The sequence below is a fragment of the Ptychodera flava genome (assembly GCF_041260155.1).
Source record: "Ptychodera flava strain L36383 chromosome 23 unlocalized genomic scaffold, AS_Pfla_20210202 Scaffold_23__1_contigs__length_28996876_pilon, whole genome shotgun sequence".
Taxonomy (NCBI): domain Eukaryota; kingdom Metazoa; phylum Hemichordata; class Enteropneusta; family Ptychoderidae; genus Ptychodera; species Ptychodera flava.
Window position 1 is genome coordinate 28,517,984 of NW_027248277.1, and position 19,230 is coordinate 28,537,213.

The window sequence follows — 19,230 nt, forward strand, 5'->3', positions numbered from 1 at the left end:
TAGTTTCTACAAGGTTAGAATTATTAGCGATTTAAAAATGTCCCGTCCGAAGAGTGAAACTTTATTTTGTTGCCTATGCATATGCTTTTGTTTATGCATTTCAAAAACTTCACCATGAGAAAAAAATACAATGAAGTGATAAATAATGCTGCATACATAATATCCTTATGCATTGTTTCTACCTTGTAAAAATTAAAATTTATTTAAAAATTCAGACTGTCCCGTCGGATTGGCAAAATGCACACAATACAAAATGTTAAGTAACACCAGAAAATTCATCCAAATTTAGAGATAAATCACATTTATGATAAACTATTGTTGTAATAGCTTTACAATACCCTGCATGGTTTCATAAAGTGGCATGTATATCAACTGTATTTTCTTAATCATTTTCCTGAGGCATTATGAAATGTTCAGTGAAGTAATAAGTTGGACTCTGGCATTTCGAAACAATTTGGGAACCTTAACCGGGACAAGGATGTGCAGTTTATTTACAGAACAGAAATATTTAAAAATGTCATCAAAAATTACATTTATGTCCTTCAAAAGGCATTTGCAGACAATCTTTGAGTAAAAGGCATTACCACTCACAGTGTAATGCCCAGGGAGAGATTCTTGTGAATATAAAGGCCATTTCTTTGCCTTATACTGTAGTTTTTTTGACAAATGAACACGTGTCATTCTCTTCTCATTTATAATTTGTGATGAATTGTTATTACAGCTTTCATATTTTATAACTAGAATTGATCAATTTATTTGTTTGCTTGTACGAATTCAGATGAAAAAAAACTTTTGGTGTTCTCATGTGCCACTTTCATGGCTTTGTTGTTATGATAAATATTTTGAAATTAGAGCAACATTATTGAACTCATAACACAAACAAAATACAAGCTCACTAAGAGCTGAGCTCACTGAAAGCTGAGCTCACTCAGAGCTGAGCGTCCCATCCAAAGTTACAAAATATTGCTGAATGACTTAACTTTTGTAGGGATGATGTCAAGTAACCAACTTAACGAGACCAAAGCAACTAGCTTTGACACTATGTTGGTCCTTTTAGTTTACTTGAAAACATCCCTATGAAAATTTCTGTAGAAATTCATTGAAATTGATGACAAAATTCAATTAAAGTGATACAGAATTTCACAGAAATTCTACTGAACCTTTATGGAAATTAACGGAGTTTAATGGAGTTTTGGCCCCCTTTTTCTGTAGAAATTCAACAGAATTTCTGTATCATTTCTGTAGAATTTACAGAATTTCTATGTAAATTCGATACACGTTCTACAAAATATCTGTAGCAATTTATTGAATTTATACCACATTCTACAGAATTTTTATGTAGAATTTCTGTAGAACTATATTTAATTTCTGCACTCTTTTACAGAAGTTTGTTTGTCTTATACGAGTTCAATCTCTTAGAAAGTGTGACAACAATATGTGTTAAACTTTTATTAAGTAAGGAGTACCACCTTATGATATTGCCATAGATACCAATGCAATGAATTACTGCAAAACTCACAAAAAATCAGGCAGCAAGTAAATTATAAACATGTAGTTTATTTCTAAAAGAATTATGATTAACAATCGTTCGAAAACTTGATGAAACATACAGGGACTACAAAATATAAAGCAACCTACACATATGAATGCAAGGCCTACCTCTCCAGTCTAGCAGTTTTGAGTTGTCAACTCAGCCAAGTGCATAATTAAAGTGTTGTGTATCTTAACTCACGTAATTTTCAGTTGATTCTGCAATGTGGATCCTTACAGTTGTGACGTATTAGTGAGCTCCCTTCTCCATAACACTGTTAGAATCTCGCTAATGGACCTTGGATCCTAATTTCCATGGAATTTGGAGTTGAACTTTAGTACTTTTCATAAGAGCCATGTGCACTGTGGACTGCCTCAAGTTCAAATGAATAATGCGTGGCTACACTATTATGTAATCAGCCCATTGTAAAGGCAGGAAACTATTTGCATAACAAAGCAAAGGCACAGGTCAGCTCACTTGACCTAGGATCTAACAAAGAGAGTCAGGTTGGTCTGTGTACAGTCATGAAATGTACAAAAGCAATGGCAAAAGGAATATGGTACAATTGAAACTGTATATTTTCCTGGCACGTGTGTGTAAATGAAAATAACTTTTCAGAATTAAAGGGTACACTAGAATGTGCTTAGAACTCTCCATAGGTATATGTCACTACCTTTTCCATATTGAAACAGCTATATATATGTCACTGAGTTCTTATCAAAGCTCATGCCAACATGCAAAAACATGAACTTAAGTCTGAAACAGTGTAAACTGTGGGGAAAAAACAGAAAAAAAATTCCACAAAAGCTATTGAACCGAAAAATTCCATAAAAAATATGTTTAATTTCTGCAGATTTTCTACAGAAAATTATCAGCAAACTTCAATAGAATTTAAAGTTTCTATACACATTAAAATTCTATAAAATTTAAATTTTTCTACAGAATTGTATTGAAAATTTTCAATTGAATTTCAATGGAAGCATATTTCCATCAGATTTCCATAAAATATACAGAATTTCTATAGAATATCAGAGTTCAATAGAATATCTACAGACTATTTTCGTAAGGGATGTAACTGAGGTCATTCAGATTGACCACTTTGGTGTAGCACCGGTGTTGTGCCTGGGCCAACGTAAAATAACCAATGTGGACATGCTGCGTCAGCCTAGGGCCGACAGAGTTTGGTCCCGTCAAGAAGGGAGTTCCAGGCTGACACAAAATTTAGGCCGATGCAAATTTGCGTGTATGGACACTTTGTGTTGGCCTTGGATCGAAGTTGAACTAGTCATCCTATACGCACGAAACAAACGATCATCAAAAGTTTTCAATCCAACTTTATCATCCCATATACGCAGAACTATATTTTTCCCACCAACCTTTCCTCCACAAGTGAGACCATACCATTTCAAAGAATCATGGCAACCATTTACGTTCCAAGAAATGAAACTTGCCATCACAAGACAAGCAAAAACAAGAACGATTTTACTTCCCATGTTTAGTAATAGCCAAGCTTTACATTGCCTAACATGTTGTTGTAACTTTGCCACAAGTTTATGGATACAAACTGTTTGTTGACTAGTGACAATATCTGACCTGCGTAAGTTAGTAAATGACTTTATGAGAACTTTAAAATCTGAGCAGTAATCTTTACATTTTTCTATCATATTTTTAGAGCCTTTAATGTCTTCTAAAAACTCAAGCAAATTAGATGGCTTGATTTTAGCTTTTCTTGAAATTCTGATAAGTCAGAAATTTCAGACGTAACAGACTCATTGTCATGATCAGACATTTTGCTGAGAACATCAAAGGAGTTTGATGCTTTCACTCCTGACCAAATAAACTGACTTTGAGAAACTTTTTCTTGGAGACTGTGACTGAGAAATAACAAATCCTGAGACTCTTTTACATTGACATCTGAAAAAGGAGTCTCAGGAAACTCAAGTGACTGAGACTGAATAAGTGAAGATGATGATAGAGAAGGGGGTCGAATGATAAAACGTAAGTAGAAGGGAGAGGGGAATACAAAGGCAAAGCAGGGGTTTGTACCCTGTATTCATCGGCATGGACGTTTACAGCAGAGTTAACACCTTTTTCTAAGTTCTCTTGAGCGTCGGCGGGTTGACTGTTTTTACTGCATGTCTGAGTTGTAGTTCAGGATATGAAAAATCGTCATAAATGGCCACATGGTGGCCATATTTGGATCGATCAAAAAACAATCAATGTGCATATGTATATGGTGAGCGGTCTTTTGATGTACAGAATTTTCATCAAGAGATGTGACTTTGTGAGCGGACTCTGATTGTGCCTCATTGTTTTCAACAAAGCGAGTTGACATTGAGGCGTTACTTGAAGTTAGGTGTTAATTTCTGTAGTATTCAATGCTGATCAACACCTTCATTTGCATTTTCTTCACTTTCAACAACATCCATTAAACCTAAGTTTTCATCCACACAATTATTGTCTTTTTGAACATTTTCAGTGTCATTATCCTTGTTTTTTTGATGATCTATAATCATGATAGTTCGGACAACGTTTACGGACATGACCTTTTAATCCACAATGAAAACAATGCAGTTCATCAATAGATACGTAAACAGAATAAAAACGGTCATCATATTTGATCGAAATTACACAACTGATGTTCTCATTGTGTAACAAAACATGAACTTGTCGTCTAAATGACTTCACATGCTTCAGCGAAGCATTTTTACAACCAAGAGGGATTGCTCTTATATGTCCAACAACTCTACCAAGTTTCCATAAATATTCCTCCAAAACTTCATCAGGAATAAAAGGAGGAACATTTGACAGAATTAATTTTGAGGCCGGTTTCACCATGTGTTCCACATCGACTAATTCATCAAACAAAGCAAACTTCGATTCAACAATGCTTTCAACATTACCGAGTGTTGCTAAGAACACAACAACGGACTTATTCATTCTAGATGCAGCAATAACATTTTCACTTCCGACTTTCTTTGCAATCTCTTCGACATAGCTTTCAACGGGAACACATTCAATATTAGTACACCTGACAGCATGCTTGCGTGTCAGATTCCGAAATGGCTAGTCCTCCCGGGCAGCCATATTGCCGACACGAGGTAAACAAATTGAAAAAAAATAAAATCGGTGAAAATCTGCCTAGTTGAAGATGAAACCGGACCGGAAACAAGACCCAAAAAACAATTAAACACTACTCACAACATAAACTGATGACAATTGACGAAGGATGGCACTTCTCACTGGCACAAATAGAAGCCCTTCTCGTGTAAGTCTATCCAATATGGCGGAAGTACCAAGCAGTTGCAATGCATCGTACATTTAGTTTTGCTGATGAGGGCGCATTGCGCATGGGAATTATAAATTTAACTCGAAAATTACCCTAGGGGGAAATGCCCGGTAAAGGTATGGTCGAATAAAACATCCTCGCGTTTGTGTAAAGGCGCTTGCGCGTACACGGGTCGAGTACTCGAATTTGCCACGCAAGACTGCCGCGAGCAAAGGTTAAGTTTCCCGATTCCAGTAGGGTATGCTTTTAGTCCCCACGGACACCGTCCGGGGGGACTTATAGGTTTGGTCATGTCCGTGCGTCCGTGCGTCCGTCCGTCCGTCCGTCCGTCCGTCCGTCCGTCCGTCCGTTCACGCAGATATCTCAGAGACGCCTGGAGCGATTTCGTTCAAACTTGGTACAAGGATAGTACCATACCTCATACAGATGCACGTCGATTTGTTTCACAATGCGATCAAATTTGGCCGTGGTAGAGGACTTTTTAGTTTTCACCTCCATAGACTCCCATGTATAAGGCAGACCATAGACTCCCATGTATAAGGCAGACCATAGACTCCCATGTATAAGGCAGACCATAGACTCCCATGTATAAGGCAGTCCATAGACTCCCATGTATAAGGCAGACCATAGACTCCCATGTATAAGGCAGTCCATAGACTCCCATGTATAAGGCAGTCCATAGACTCCCATGTATAAGGAAGTCCATAGACTCCCATGTATAAGGCAGTCCATAGACTCCCATGTATAAGGCAGTACATAGGCTCCCAAGATAAAATAAAAATTTAGTTTCTCATCGTATTCATATTGCAAAAAGGATGCAGTGACACAGTTTTTAGTCCCCACAGATAAAGTCCAGGGGGCTCATAGATTGGGTCATATCAGTCCGTGAGTCCATCCGTTCACGCAGATATCTCAGACACTTTGACAAAATGTCATGTGACCTTGGTGACCTTTGACCTCGAATATACATATTTGTCCATAACTCAGTAACCACAAGTGGTAAACCTTTCATATATGGTATGATGGGACACCCTATGACGCAACATATTGTACCTCATTAATTATGTGCATATCTAATTTTGAGCGAGCCAATAGAGCTAGAGGTCTGATTTTTGGTATATATGGATAACTTAGCAATACAATTTTTTTGACAAAATGTCACGTGACCTTGGTGACCTTTAACCTCAAATATACATATTTGTCCATAACTCATTAATCACTAATGCTACACCCTTCATATTTGGTATGATGGGACACCTTATGACGCCACATATTGTCCTCATTAATTATGTGCATATCTAATTTTGAGCGAGCCAATAGAGCCAGAGGTCTGATTTTTGGTATGTAGGAATAACTTAGCAATACAATTTTTTTGACAAAATGTCAAGTGATGTCAATGACCTTTGACCTCAAATATACATATTTGTGCATAACTCAGTAACCACAAGTGCTACACTCTTCATATTTGGTATGATGGGACACCTTATGACGCCACATATTGTACCTCATTAATTATGCGCATATGTAATTTTGAGCGAAGCCAATAGAGCTAGAGGTCTGATTTTTGGTATATAGGGATAACTTAGCAATACAATTTTTTTGACAAAATGTCACGTGACCTCGGTGACCTTTGACCTCAAATATACATATTTGTCCATAACTCAGGAACCACAAGTGCTACACCCTTCATATTTGGTATGATGGGCCACCTTATGACGCCACATATTGTACCTCATTAATTATGTGCATATCTAATTTTGAGCAAGCCAATAGAGCCAGAGGTCTGATTTTTGGTATGTAGGGATAACCTAGCAATACTATTTTTTTGACAAAATGTCAAGTGATGTCAAGACCTTTGACCTCAAATATACATATTTGTGCATAACTCAGTAACCACAAGTGCTACACTCTTCATATTTGGTATGATGGGACACCTTATGACGACACGTATTGTACCGCATTAATTATGCGCATATGTAATTTTGAGCAAGCCAAAAGAGCTAGAGGTCTGATTGTTTGGTATATAGGGATAACTTAGCAATACAATTTTTTGACAAAATGTCACGTGACCTCGGTGATCTTTGACCCCAAATATACATATTTGTCCATAACTCAGTAACCACAAGTGCTACACCCTTCATATTTGGTATGATGGGACACCTTATGACGCCACATATTGTACCTCATTAATTATGCACATATCTAATTTTGAGTGAGCGAATAGAGCTAGAGGTCTGATTTTTGGTATATAGGGATAACTTAGCAATACAATTTTTTTGACAAAATGTCACGTGACCTTGGTGACCCTTGACCTCAAATATACATATTGGTCCATAACTCAGTAACCACAAGTGCTACACCCTTCATATATGGTATGATGGGACACCTTATGACGCCACATATTGTTCCTCATTAATTATGTGCATATCTAATTTTGAGCGAGCCAATAGAGCTAGAGGTCTGATTTTTTGTATGTAGGGATAACTTAGCAATACAATTTTTTTGACAAAATGTCACGTGACCTCGGTGACCTTTGACCTCAAATATACATATTTGTCCATAACTCAGGAACCACAAGTGCTACACCCTTCATACATGGTATGATGGGACACCTTATGACGCCACATATTGTACCTCATTAATTATGTGCATATCTAATTTTGAGCGAGCCAATAGAGCTAGAGGTCTGATTTTTGGTATGTAGGGATAACTTAGCAATACAATTTTTTTGACAAATGTCACGTGACCTCGGTGACCTTTGACCTCAAATATACATATTTGTCTATAACTCAGGAACCACAAGTGCTACACCCTTCATATTTGGTATGATGGGACACCTTATGACGCCACATATTGTACCTCATTCATTATGTGCATATCTAATTTTGAACAAGCAATAGAGGTAAATGAATGATTTTTAGTAAATAGGGATAGACTTAAGGATAGAAATTTTTTGACAAAATGTCTTGTGACCTCGATAACCTTTTACCTAAAATACACGATTATGTCAATAAATAAGTAACGGCAAGTGCTATGTCCTTTATATTTAGTAGGATGGGAGACCTTATGACAACACATGCTTTACCTCGTTAATTATGCCCATATATAATTGTGGGCAAGCAAATAGAGCTAGAGGTCTGAATTTTGGCAGATATGGATTAATTAGCAATACAATGTTTTTTTTCAAAATGTCACGTGACCTTGATGACCTTTGACCTTGAATATGCATATATATGCATAACTCAGTAATCACAAGTTCTTTACGCTTCAATTTTGATAGGATAATAGACCTTAAGATGTCACATCTTGTACCTCATTTATTATGCACATATGTATTTCTTGGCTGGCCAATACAGCTAGAGGTTTGATCTTTTTTCCCGATTTAGAACCATAACTTAGACATGCCTCTTGTTTCAAATTGGGAACAATGACATAGATCTAAACATATACACTTTAGTGGATACTTCTTAATGACCTCATTTCCCTGCCCCCTCAAGACTAATACCTTATTACAAGTGGGGACTATGTCATTGTCAATGACTTGTTAATGGCAAGTCTGATTTTCGCATCTTAGATGTTAATAATCGAGATGCGAGGGAAGATTTTTGCTATGTAAACTGCATGTGAATGATAGCACCCTCAAACTTATTGTCTTTCAAACGTCTATGCTCTGAATAAGACTTCTGAATAAAGTATTACTTTAAAAGTGTCTTTTCCTTAATTAACCAAGAGTTTCCACTTTTTGATTTTATTTGTATAAAAACACTAAAACATGAGACAAAAAAAACTGACTGAATATCTGTCAAAACAGAAGGATGAAATCTTCTGAAACAAGTACGGGTACCAAACCTTCCACTCGATGTAAATATTGATATAAAGGGAGAACATTTGGATTTTGAGAATCTGCTAGAATAGAACTTAAAACAGAATGATACTTTGACATTAGTTGATGTATACCATAGATTGAACCCACATGTCCATCCCTTTACTTGGCACAGAGGTGCCAAATCGTCCCCCTAGATTATTTCTTAGTTTCAAAAACTGTTGTTAATAATATTAGAGATTGCAGAATTACTCTGAGTCCGAAATCTGACCATAGTGCTGTTGAGCTAAAATTGTCCCCTGCGCCAGTGAGGAGACAATCCCCGTTTAACCATCAGGTCAAGACCACAACCAGACACAGGATGTCGGAGATAAACGTCGACCTTTATTACGACTGGTACAAGACTAACACAACTACAACATGGCGATGCAGAGAGAGAGAGACACGCATGCGCATAACAACTAAGTAGAGTAAGAGCCGACGCGAGAGGGCGACATTACAATACAACAACACATAGTGGCGTGACCACTTTTTCCTCTATATAACAAGTCCGCAAGCCTGAAGAAAAATAAAGAAAGAAACTACAAACTACGGTCAACTGCCTCAAGGCACATGGGGGAACGCGTAGAACTTAGCCGCAAACAACACTCAAAGTCAAGAGTCAAGTCACTTAAGTGTCATATATGGGAGCTTGTATTTGCGTGAAGATCGTATACAGTCCTTGGCATCATTGGAGGTGTCAAGAAAGCACTGCAACCTGGAAGTGTCATGGAACATTGTCGTTACAGGCTGGCTCTGATGAGGAAGGGGGTGGATCGGGTGGTTTACATGAAGTGCCAAGAGCAGGACGGTCGCTGATCTCTGGAGTGTGCTCTCACATTGCATGACTACTGTAGTCTGTAGCTGACATCTTGATGTCGTGATGTGGTGGTGCGCATTATTGCAGCATCTTCCATGGAATGAATTTCATCCAGAAGGGATGTGAGGGCTTGAGAGATCTCAGGCTTTATTGATGCTAGTGTGCGTGTGCGGAGCTCTGTTCCGTACCGTTGCTTTACAAGTCGTGGCAGGTCTTTGTGGACCAATTGTAACCATGTCAATACAACATAGTTCTCAAGAGAGGGAGACAGCTCTTCATCATCAACTATTTTCTCTCCATTATGAGTAATGCCACAGTCCTTACGAAGCAGGTTGTCCTCGACAAATGCTGTCAAGCGTTGAAAAAGGTCCTCTGGCCTCTCGTCACAGGTTGAAGATGTATGTCACAAAAGTCAAGAAGTTGTGCTTCAGTTGACTGAAATCCATAGTGAAGACGTATGGTTCGCCAGATATGGTCCACTGATGTTGACTTTCTGACTATTGTGTTACGAGAGATGATGGGGCTATAGTTAGCAATCAGACCCAGCATGAGTTCTAGAGCGTTGACCTTTTGTTATGCTGTACAACGTTTAGCAGTGGGGGTGTCTTCGTCATCGTCGGTAAATCCTCTAACAGGTGAAAACTTGGTTTTGGCTTTCCAAGTGGTGCTCTGTCCCAAGAACAGTTCAAAATTAGGATCTAGTTATAGGATGAAGCTGAGCTTTTGGTGCCAGCTTTCAAAGGATGTAATGGTTTCTGACTTACTCAAGCACCACTGCATCAGTGAACGGTGGAGGTTCGCCCTGTTGAGTGTAGCTTGAAAGTGTCCGAACGTCCGTGATACCCAGTAATATTATAGTTACTGACTGATTGTTCACCTATGCGTGAAGTGTGGACGGCTGCTGGTATGGGAAAGGTCAGTTCAAAAAGCTTCATTATTTCGTAAATGACGTGTAGGTCCTTAAATCGCTGCCACCACGCCAGTGAGGAGACAATCCCCATTTAACCATCAGGTCAAGATCACAACCAGACACCAGATGTCGGAGATAAACGTCGAACTTTATTACGACTGGTACAAGACTAACACAGCAACCACATGGCGATGCGGAGAGAGAGGGAAACGCATGCGCATAACAACTAAGTAGAGTAAAGAGCCGACGCGAAGAGGGCGACATTACAATACAACAACACAAAGTAGCACTGTCCAGATTAATAGAGGTCCAAGGTTCTGGAAACTAAATGTAGACCATTTAAATGACAATGTGTTTTGTTCTTTAGTGATGATAACTATACAAGAGACCTTAGATTGTAACTCCAGTCTTGACGCTCAAAAATTTTTTGAGCTTATAAAATTTAAAGTGAAAGAAGCATCAATTGTCTTCTCCAAAGCTTAACAAAAAAAAATAGTCTTGATGAAGCGATTTTGACCAAGAAACTTCTAGACTTGGAGGAGGCAATTGATAATAATTTAGACTCTGTTATTCTTGATGAGTATGAAGCCACCAAAAAGAAGATTTATGAAAATACAGATAAAAAATAAAGGCGCATATATCCGCAGCTGTTCGAAGTGGTATAAACACGGTGAAAAGAGCACCAAGTATTTTTATAAGGCCGCATAAAATAAATTCTTTGTTTGCCGTCCTTGGATATTTGAAAACCTATCAGCCAGCCAGCAAAAAAAAACAAACACGGAAAAAAAACACAATCCAATAAACTTTAACTTTCCAATTGGTTTAATGGTATCAAGTATGAAAACTCAACTATTACAGTTACAATGCAGTGTTTCCTGTGCTTTGTTTGGAAACACAAGTTATACATGTACTTGTACAAGTACAACAAGCATAGTTATTGTTAGGTGACCGTCTCTGAGGCTGTAATGCAGAAGTACTCTCGTATTTTACTTCTTTTTCTTCCAGCCAACCTTGGACTTGTTTCGGGTACGTTCTCATGTCCTATGGATTTGCATTGATGACAGACAGGATTGATACTCTGATAACTTTCCTTCCAATCATCCTGGATGGGTACAAGGTCATCTGGAGTACCACACATATGACACACCAAGGGAAATTTCAACCTTGAGCTGTAGTAATGTGGGGTGATAGAATTTCCACATGTCACATTCTCAAACAAATACACCTGAAACAAATGCATAGGAAACAAACAAACACTAGTAAGCAAACAAATACACACAAAGGAGTCAATAAAACAATTGTATGAAATTACAAAAAATATACTGCTGTTTTTTCACTTTTGATAAAAAATGACAGAAATCTTAGCCTGTTATACGGCATTTTTATTCAGCTACCAAATATTCGATGATCACAATTTTTTGTTAACCTTATTGCTTCTATTTTTGTTCCTGAAAACTGACTGAGCAGCTAGAACTCTTGAAAATACCTTGTGAAGTTTATGACTTTCAGGAATGGCACTTGTACCACAAGTATAATCAATGGTGTCCAATATCTGTTCAAGAGACTGTCTTTCAGCTTCAACCAGTTTCTTTGGTGAATATACACACCTGCAGGTTTGAGTGTAATCAAACAAATTTCCATAAGTTTGTTACAATACCATCAGGTTGATAAAATCAAAACTAAATGATAAGACAACATCTCTTTGGGTCTACAGTGATATAATTTAAGTACTATTTTGTGCTGTGTTGCACTGCATTAAAATATTATGGATAAGATACACTAATGCTGCACTGAGTGTCTCTTTACTATAGTGTAATGTAATTTACTGCCCTACACAATACTGTACTTAACTATACTAACTTAAAGGACCCAAAAATCAGTGATTTTACATACCTGGCTTTACTGCATTCTGTACATAGTATAGTTCGCCTAACAGTCTCTCCAGACAGTCGGAATCCAAAATCTCGCTGGGCCAGTGCTGTCTGCTTTGAAACCAGAGATGGACGGAATTTTTCAGTTGTTTCTGTGCCATACAGTTCTTCAAATGACTTGAAGTGATCACCATCTTCAGTTGGTACAGGATCTTGATGAGGACAGAAAAAAGAGCGTTGACTATTTATTACAACTGACACTTGCTGAAAAACTTTAAATTAAGACACAGCTCATACAGGCTAAGTATCACCGTATATATATTTGTGTGTGTGTGTGTGTGTGTGCGCGTGCATGTATGTGTATGTATGTTTTGTTCAAATCATTATGACTGACACAAATGCTAGCTATAAAGCTGAATCTTTTTCACATTAGATCACATCATACACTGCTGAAGTTGTTGCTTTGTAATCATAACATACCTGGGAGTTTGTGAATACCCTGGAATACATCTTGGGGTAGCCTTGGTGGTTTACATAATTTGCAGCTGATATCTCCACACTTTGATATCATGAAGTAGTAATGTCTTCTGACTGTACAGTGATTCAGAAATGCCTGAGTCTTGTCTTTCCCTGTAGCAGTTTGGTTGTGGTATCATCTTGGGTAACGCTGTCATCAATGGTAGAAATGGTATCCCAGAGTTCTGTCATCCAAACAACTGATTTAGCAAATCTGTTACATCCTGCAGACTTGATATCAGGGCATCTTTGAAGGCTGGGTGACTCTTGCCTCTTTCTCTGATGTCACGCATTGTGTTCAGCTTGGACATTTCTGCTTCAAACTGCTGACTCATTGGTTTCCTCTCAACTGCAACAGACTGTAGGGCCAGATTCATAATTGAATGCCATCTTTCGCGGCGGGGTGGTGTATGACTGCATAGGACAGCAACGTGCAGCCAGAAGTACATCACAATCATCAATGAGATATAAGGCAATGAGTGACAGTTGTACAGATGGATACGTTATGCGATGATCTGCTCCACCATCTGAATAAATGATCCTGATCGGTTTGTCCAATTTCCCAGTCACACTGAGAGCTTTCCTCATTTCTGCACTGTGAGTAGTGGGGAAGATGCTGCAAATATGGTGTCTTTCAGGGTTTCATATACATGACCACCGACAAATGATTCAGTACATTTCTCAGGAGTTTCCACGATAAGGCAAGTAGATGGTGTCAGCTTGCACTTTGTGCTGGTATCATGGTCAGCAGCCATCAGTGGTACACCAGCCTGCACAATAGTCTTCTGACATCTGTTAATGGTAGCCAATGGGACACCTGGTTCACCGACAGGGATATTACTCTTGTCGTCAACACACATCAGGACAGCATAATCTCTGTATTTCACTGCAAATTCCTTCAAATATTTGAAGATAGCAGCTGCATAGTGTGCATCAGGATGATAAGTATTTATCTGTCGTGACTGAACCATGAACTTTAGATTGAATCTACCAGTATAGATGGTTGCCCTTGTACTAAATTTATTTTGTGGCATAAATTGGAGGTACAGCCACTGTAAACTTGGTACTTGAGTATTTGGTGCAAGCCTGGCTACTACATGCTCGTGCAAGTCTGGCAAAGATATTGCAACACTCATATGACACACAGTTCCATGGCGACGTCTAGCCTTCATGGATTTCTCATTCAAGTACTTCTCAGTTTCATCCCAAAACTTATCATAAACACCAGCTCTACCTTCATTTAACAGTCTCAGGTCATGTACAATATCCGGATCTTGTGAACTGAGTAACAAATGTAGGCGTTCCTGAACTTCTTTGCTGACTTTGTTCGGTAGTGCTGACTGGTCGTTAGTGAGATATTTATACATATCATTCATTACGCTGGGACTAGCTTTGCACACAAGGGAGAACCTGGTAGTAAACTCTTTCTGCATTGTACGTGTGTGATACACTGGAAGATCCTGCTCAATCTTATGAATCACTGAATTACTTCGTGACATATCAATAGCTTTGTCTGACTTCCAGAGAAACCATAGACTTGGATTACAACCTCCACGGTGATAGCCAAATAATTCAGAGTCAAAGGGAAGGACCAGATCTTTAACATAGTAGTAACGCTTTCTTCTGTCAGGCGCCATGAAGTCATTCAAGCACACAGGTTCGTAAGTGCCAAGCTCAGACATTTTCTCCTCAAGTGCTTTGTAGCGTTGAACAAGCTTGAAGTCAGATCTCAGTCTACCTTTAAGGTGATTCAGTTGGGTATTTTTCCCATGATATGGTGATCTTTGTGGAAACCCTTGGGCATGAATGCAATTTTCAAGGCGGTTTGTATCATCTAAATGTTTGATAAACCCATCAATACCATGTGCAAGTTTCTTGACAGCATCAACTAACTTTGTCATTCTTGGTAGCTGCATACAACCATACAGCAAAATAGCGTAGAGGCCCTGAACTTTCTGCTCAAGTTTGTCTCGTTCAATTCTGGCGACATTTTTATGTGTTTCTGGTTGATTATAAACTTGCTGAAGTTTATCCACGTCGCTGAGGAAACAGTGGAACAACTCTGGAAGTGTGAACCCACGTTCTTTAAATTTATGCAAATGAGGTAAGATGTAAAAGATCGCAGAGGAAATATTATCGACGACTGTTTTCCCAACGGTATTGCAATATTCTGATTGGAAGCCAACCTTTCTCGTTCCAGCAAATCTATCAAAGGTTCCTTAATCTGTAGTCACCTCTCAGGTTGGGTCATCTGGGTTTAAGCCAATTTTCCCGGGGTACAGCAGTCTCTGAGATAACTCCCTGGATGCATGTTGCATGATTTCAAAAGCATTGCGCAGATTGCCCGTACTCTCAGTATCATGTTGTGCCTTCTGCCGTACGATGTCAAACTTTATAAAATGACCAAGACGTTTGGTAGCAGACAGAATGTTCAAAGTAAGAGCAACTTCAACAGCGTATGGGCTGTTTGGAGCATTCAACAACGAACATTTCACTGTGACCTGCTTTCCCTGGTGCAGATCCAATATCGTGATCGACGCGTATTTGAACCTATTGTTGTCCGTGTCGTTCTGGCTGGCGATGAAAAGTGCTTCAAATAGTTGACAGAAATTCTGTTCCGTTCCACATTCGAAGCCAAACCAGTCAAGAATTGTTTTCGATCCATCTTTTATGGAGACCACAACTATTTCACGTCCTTCCGCTGTCATGATTTACGGAAATCAGTGTAAGACCTCGACCATCTATGTACGGTACACTGCAGCGCGCTAAAAATAGGGAGACCTGTGCGCACGTGAACTTTACGTACAGCGGCTGATGCTGTACCCTTTTACGATTTGTCTGATTTGTATTCAAACGATCGTACAACATTGGTGTTTTTGCGACATTTCAGACGACTGCTGCGTAAAGGTGCTCTAAATGTGTTATTGCAGACAAAATCAGGGCACATCGTGCCGCATTTTCGAGGAGACGGACTGTGTTTGTTTTTAAATTTCTTCCGAAAACCTACCCGCACGCGGACGGCAAACAAAGAATTTATTTTATGGCGCCTAATCAAGAAAAACGCAACTGTAAAAAAGTATTTCTGACTGAACTGAACTGAAGATTCTCTGACAAAAGATGAGGTCCTAAATGTTTTAAAAACAATGCCCCTTAACAAAACGCCTGGGAATGATGGATTACCAGCAGAGTTTTATATTAAATTTTGGGATCAACTTCACGGTACCCTATCGCTTCTTTAAATTGTGCTTTTCAAGAAGGGCGATTATCTGCTACTCAAAAACAAGCAGTTATCTCTCTAATTCCAAAGCCCAACAAAGATTTGACCCTGCTGAAAAACTGGAGATCAATTTCCTTACTAAATACAGACTATAAAATGGCAAGCAAATGTACAGCCAAACGAAAAAAAATATTCCCAAAAAAATCCACGAGGATCAAAACGCTTTTGTTAAGGGTGGAAATATTAAAGAAAGCATTAGATTAGTCCATGATATTTTTTACTTTTTCGAAGCTGAACGAAAGGAAGGAAGGCATGTTTTGATTTGAGAAGGCTTTTGATTTCTTAGAATAGTTCTTTATACAAAAAGCTCTGTTGGCTTTTAACTTTGGTGCAGATGTTCTAAAATGGATTATGTGTTTTAGTGACATTCAGAGCTGCGTTCTAAATGTAGGCTGGTCAACCGGTTTGTTTAACCTTCACAGAGGGGTTTGACAAGGTTGTCCTTTGCCAACTGCCCTCTTTGTCATTTCTGTTGATTTCTGTAAGAAATTCAAAAACTATATTCATGGTATTCAACTCCCCTTTGGTATTAAACACGTTATTTCACTTTTTGCAGATGATACAACGATTTGTTTACAAGACAAAGTTTCGCTACACAATAGCAGTGTTCTTTTAGATAGCTTCTAATTACTTTCTGGTTTAAGTGTAAACAAAGAAAAAGTGAGCTTTTGTTTACCAGTAAATTATCAGCAGGCCCAGGCCGTCATCATGGTTTCCGAGCATCTACACGCCCATCAAACTCCTTGGTTCTTATCTAGGACACAATAAAATAAACAATTGCGATTTGAATTATAACCAACGAGTTAGGAAAATGAATGATAAACTAGATACTTTGGGTTCACTATGACCTTACTTGGCGAGGCAAAACACTCCTTATTAAGTCGCATGGCATTTCACAGTTTATTTATAATATGTCTTCTTTACCAGATCCCAGATGTAATCGCTAAAGCACAGTCACATTTACATTGTAATAGAGTTTTTATGGGACAAAAATGCCCTAAAATCAACACAATGCCATTATTGCTGATAAGAATAAAGGGGGTCTGGGCATTCCTGATATATTTTAAACAAAGCTCTAAAACTGAAATGGCTCCCATTATATTACATTAACAACGCAAAACTGGTATAATCCCTTCATTTCATTTTGATAAGTTGGGAGGTCTCAAGTTTGTACTTAAATGTAATTACAATGTTGATAAACTGAAATGTACACTTTCACCTTTTTATAAAACTATCTTACAAGCATGGTCAGATATTCGCCTTTCAAAAAAAAATTGTATTTGAATGGACAAGTAACAAAGCAAATCATCTGGAATAATCAACATATTTTAGTTGCAGGCTCATCTGTCTTTTATCAGGATTGGTTTAGAAAAAACTTTAATTTTGTAGAAGATCTATTTAATTCAAATGGGACTCCACTGTCTTTCCATTAAAAATGAAGTATAATGCCAAAGCGGACCTTGTGACAAACTGTGGAATTATTGATGCGATTCCTACACTTTGGAAGACAATTAGACATACAAGAAGAAACAATTAATTTTGATTAAACCATTTCCTTTTCACTTAGTGAACAAACATTTTCCCTTGAAAATGTCAGTACACAACTTTTTTTACAAAGCATTTGTTCAAAAAGGGCAGAACACCAACATCACAACGTACACACAAAAAACTACATCCAAACAGCATCTTTTCATGGAAAGATATCTTGAATCTTCCCTTTGAAACTACCATGGAGGAAAAACTGAGAAATTTCCAATTTAAAGTTTTACATAGAATTATTGCCTGTCAAAGCCTTTTAAAAAAATGGAAGGTTGTGGATGATGATTCGTGTATACACTGTGGTGATACTGAGATTTTAGAACATTTGTTCTGCTCATGTCCGTACGTAAGAGGTTTTGGGATGAGTTTAACAAACTATGGCAAAACTCTTCCAGAGATCATGTGTCTCTGGATGATTTTAGTGTGATCTTTGGTGTTCACCCAGTGAACAAATCTGTTGCTTTAAACCACACCATTCTGATCGCAAAGTATCATTTGTATTCGATACGATTCTGCTATATTAGACCATCGTTTGCAATGTTTATTGAAACTTTAAAATATGTCATGAAGTTAGAGGCAAAAATATGAGAAAGTGGAACATCTTGAAACATTTGCTAAATGAATAATTTATGCCATTTTTTCAACCTCTACCCCCATTGTGCTTTCTTCTCTTTCTTTCGTTTGTTGTGTATTTTCTCTCTTCTTCTGTTTTGTAACCCGTGTGTTTTTTTTGTTAATATTTATAAAAAAATATTTCAAAGAAAAAAAAGTACTCCGTAAATTTCAAAATGGATGAGGTTTTGTTTATAGATTAGAACTCAAGTATGAAGTAATCCGCCAAGTGCCTGTATAATTTTTACGTTTTCCGCTTGTCAGCAAGTCAGATATTGCCAAGCTTCAATTACAGTATATGATCTAATCACCATCAAAATAGCAAGCTCTATTGTATTGAGGGTCGGCTGTGATATTATTTTCTGTGTGGAATCAACGTCAAAACACACCCCTAAGGAAAATATTTTGTAAGTTCCGTTTTGTTTGTACGTACATCGAGTTCTCTGAAAAGTCAGCGGACATACCGGTACCATTGATATGTACAATTACAAATCATCGTTCACTGGGCAAAATGCTTGATATACAACAATATATACACATATATTGTATGGCCAACAAGGGTGAACAAAGTAACTTGTACCATGTAAACCAACAAAGTAATTTGTGTCCAGATAAAAATGGAGACAACAGAAGTACATAAATGTTAGCAGTACTTAATATATACAACAGCAAAGTATAGTTGATAGAAGCAACAAACATTTTAAACTAATTCTGGTACATGGTAGTACACATCAAGGAAGTACACAATTTAGTATTGGATCCAGAGGCAAACAGTGCACATGCAATGCATTAATTTCCCTTTGTATGTCATTTCAAAGGCACCTTATGACAAGAGCAGATTTAGATAAAATTTTGCACCCGGGAGATGAACTATATATTTCCATCATTACAGATTTAAAACTGAATGATAAATTGTTAATGACCTGCTCATGTTCGATGACCTACCACACACTGTCTTCATAAATCCATGGCATTTTGGCATCAAAAGGGGTGAAATATATAC

The 19,230-nt window shown here is 37.9% G+C and overlaps 3 protein-coding genes across 4 annotated transcripts in view; 1 reads left to right on the forward strand and 2 right to left on the reverse strand.

Annotated features, from left to right (window-relative positions):
- Positions 1 to 19,230, reverse strand: part of LOC139123893 (ubiquitin-conjugating enzyme E2 Z-like) — a 446,060-nt gene that overhangs the window by 93,372 nt on the left and 333,458 nt on the right. The window lies entirely within an intron of this gene.
- LOC139123706 (uncharacterized) overlaps positions 1 to 19,230 on the forward strand; it is a 49,053-nt gene that overhangs the window by 2,654 nt on the left and 27,169 nt on the right. The gene's annotated exons all lie outside the window — the stretch shown is intronic.
- On the reverse strand, positions 11,353 to 12,893 carry LOC139124296 (uncharacterized). Its single transcript, XM_070690437.1, has 4 exons — positions 12,764 to 12,893; positions 12,306 to 12,495; positions 11,839 to 12,019; positions 11,353 to 11,637 (listed from the first exon to the last, which is right to left on the reverse strand). The coding sequence occupies exons 1-4, from the start codon at positions 12,852 to 12,854 to the stop codon at positions 11,353 to 11,355; spliced, it is 747 nt and encodes a 248-aa protein (XP_070546538.1). The 5' UTR covers positions 12,855 to 12,893.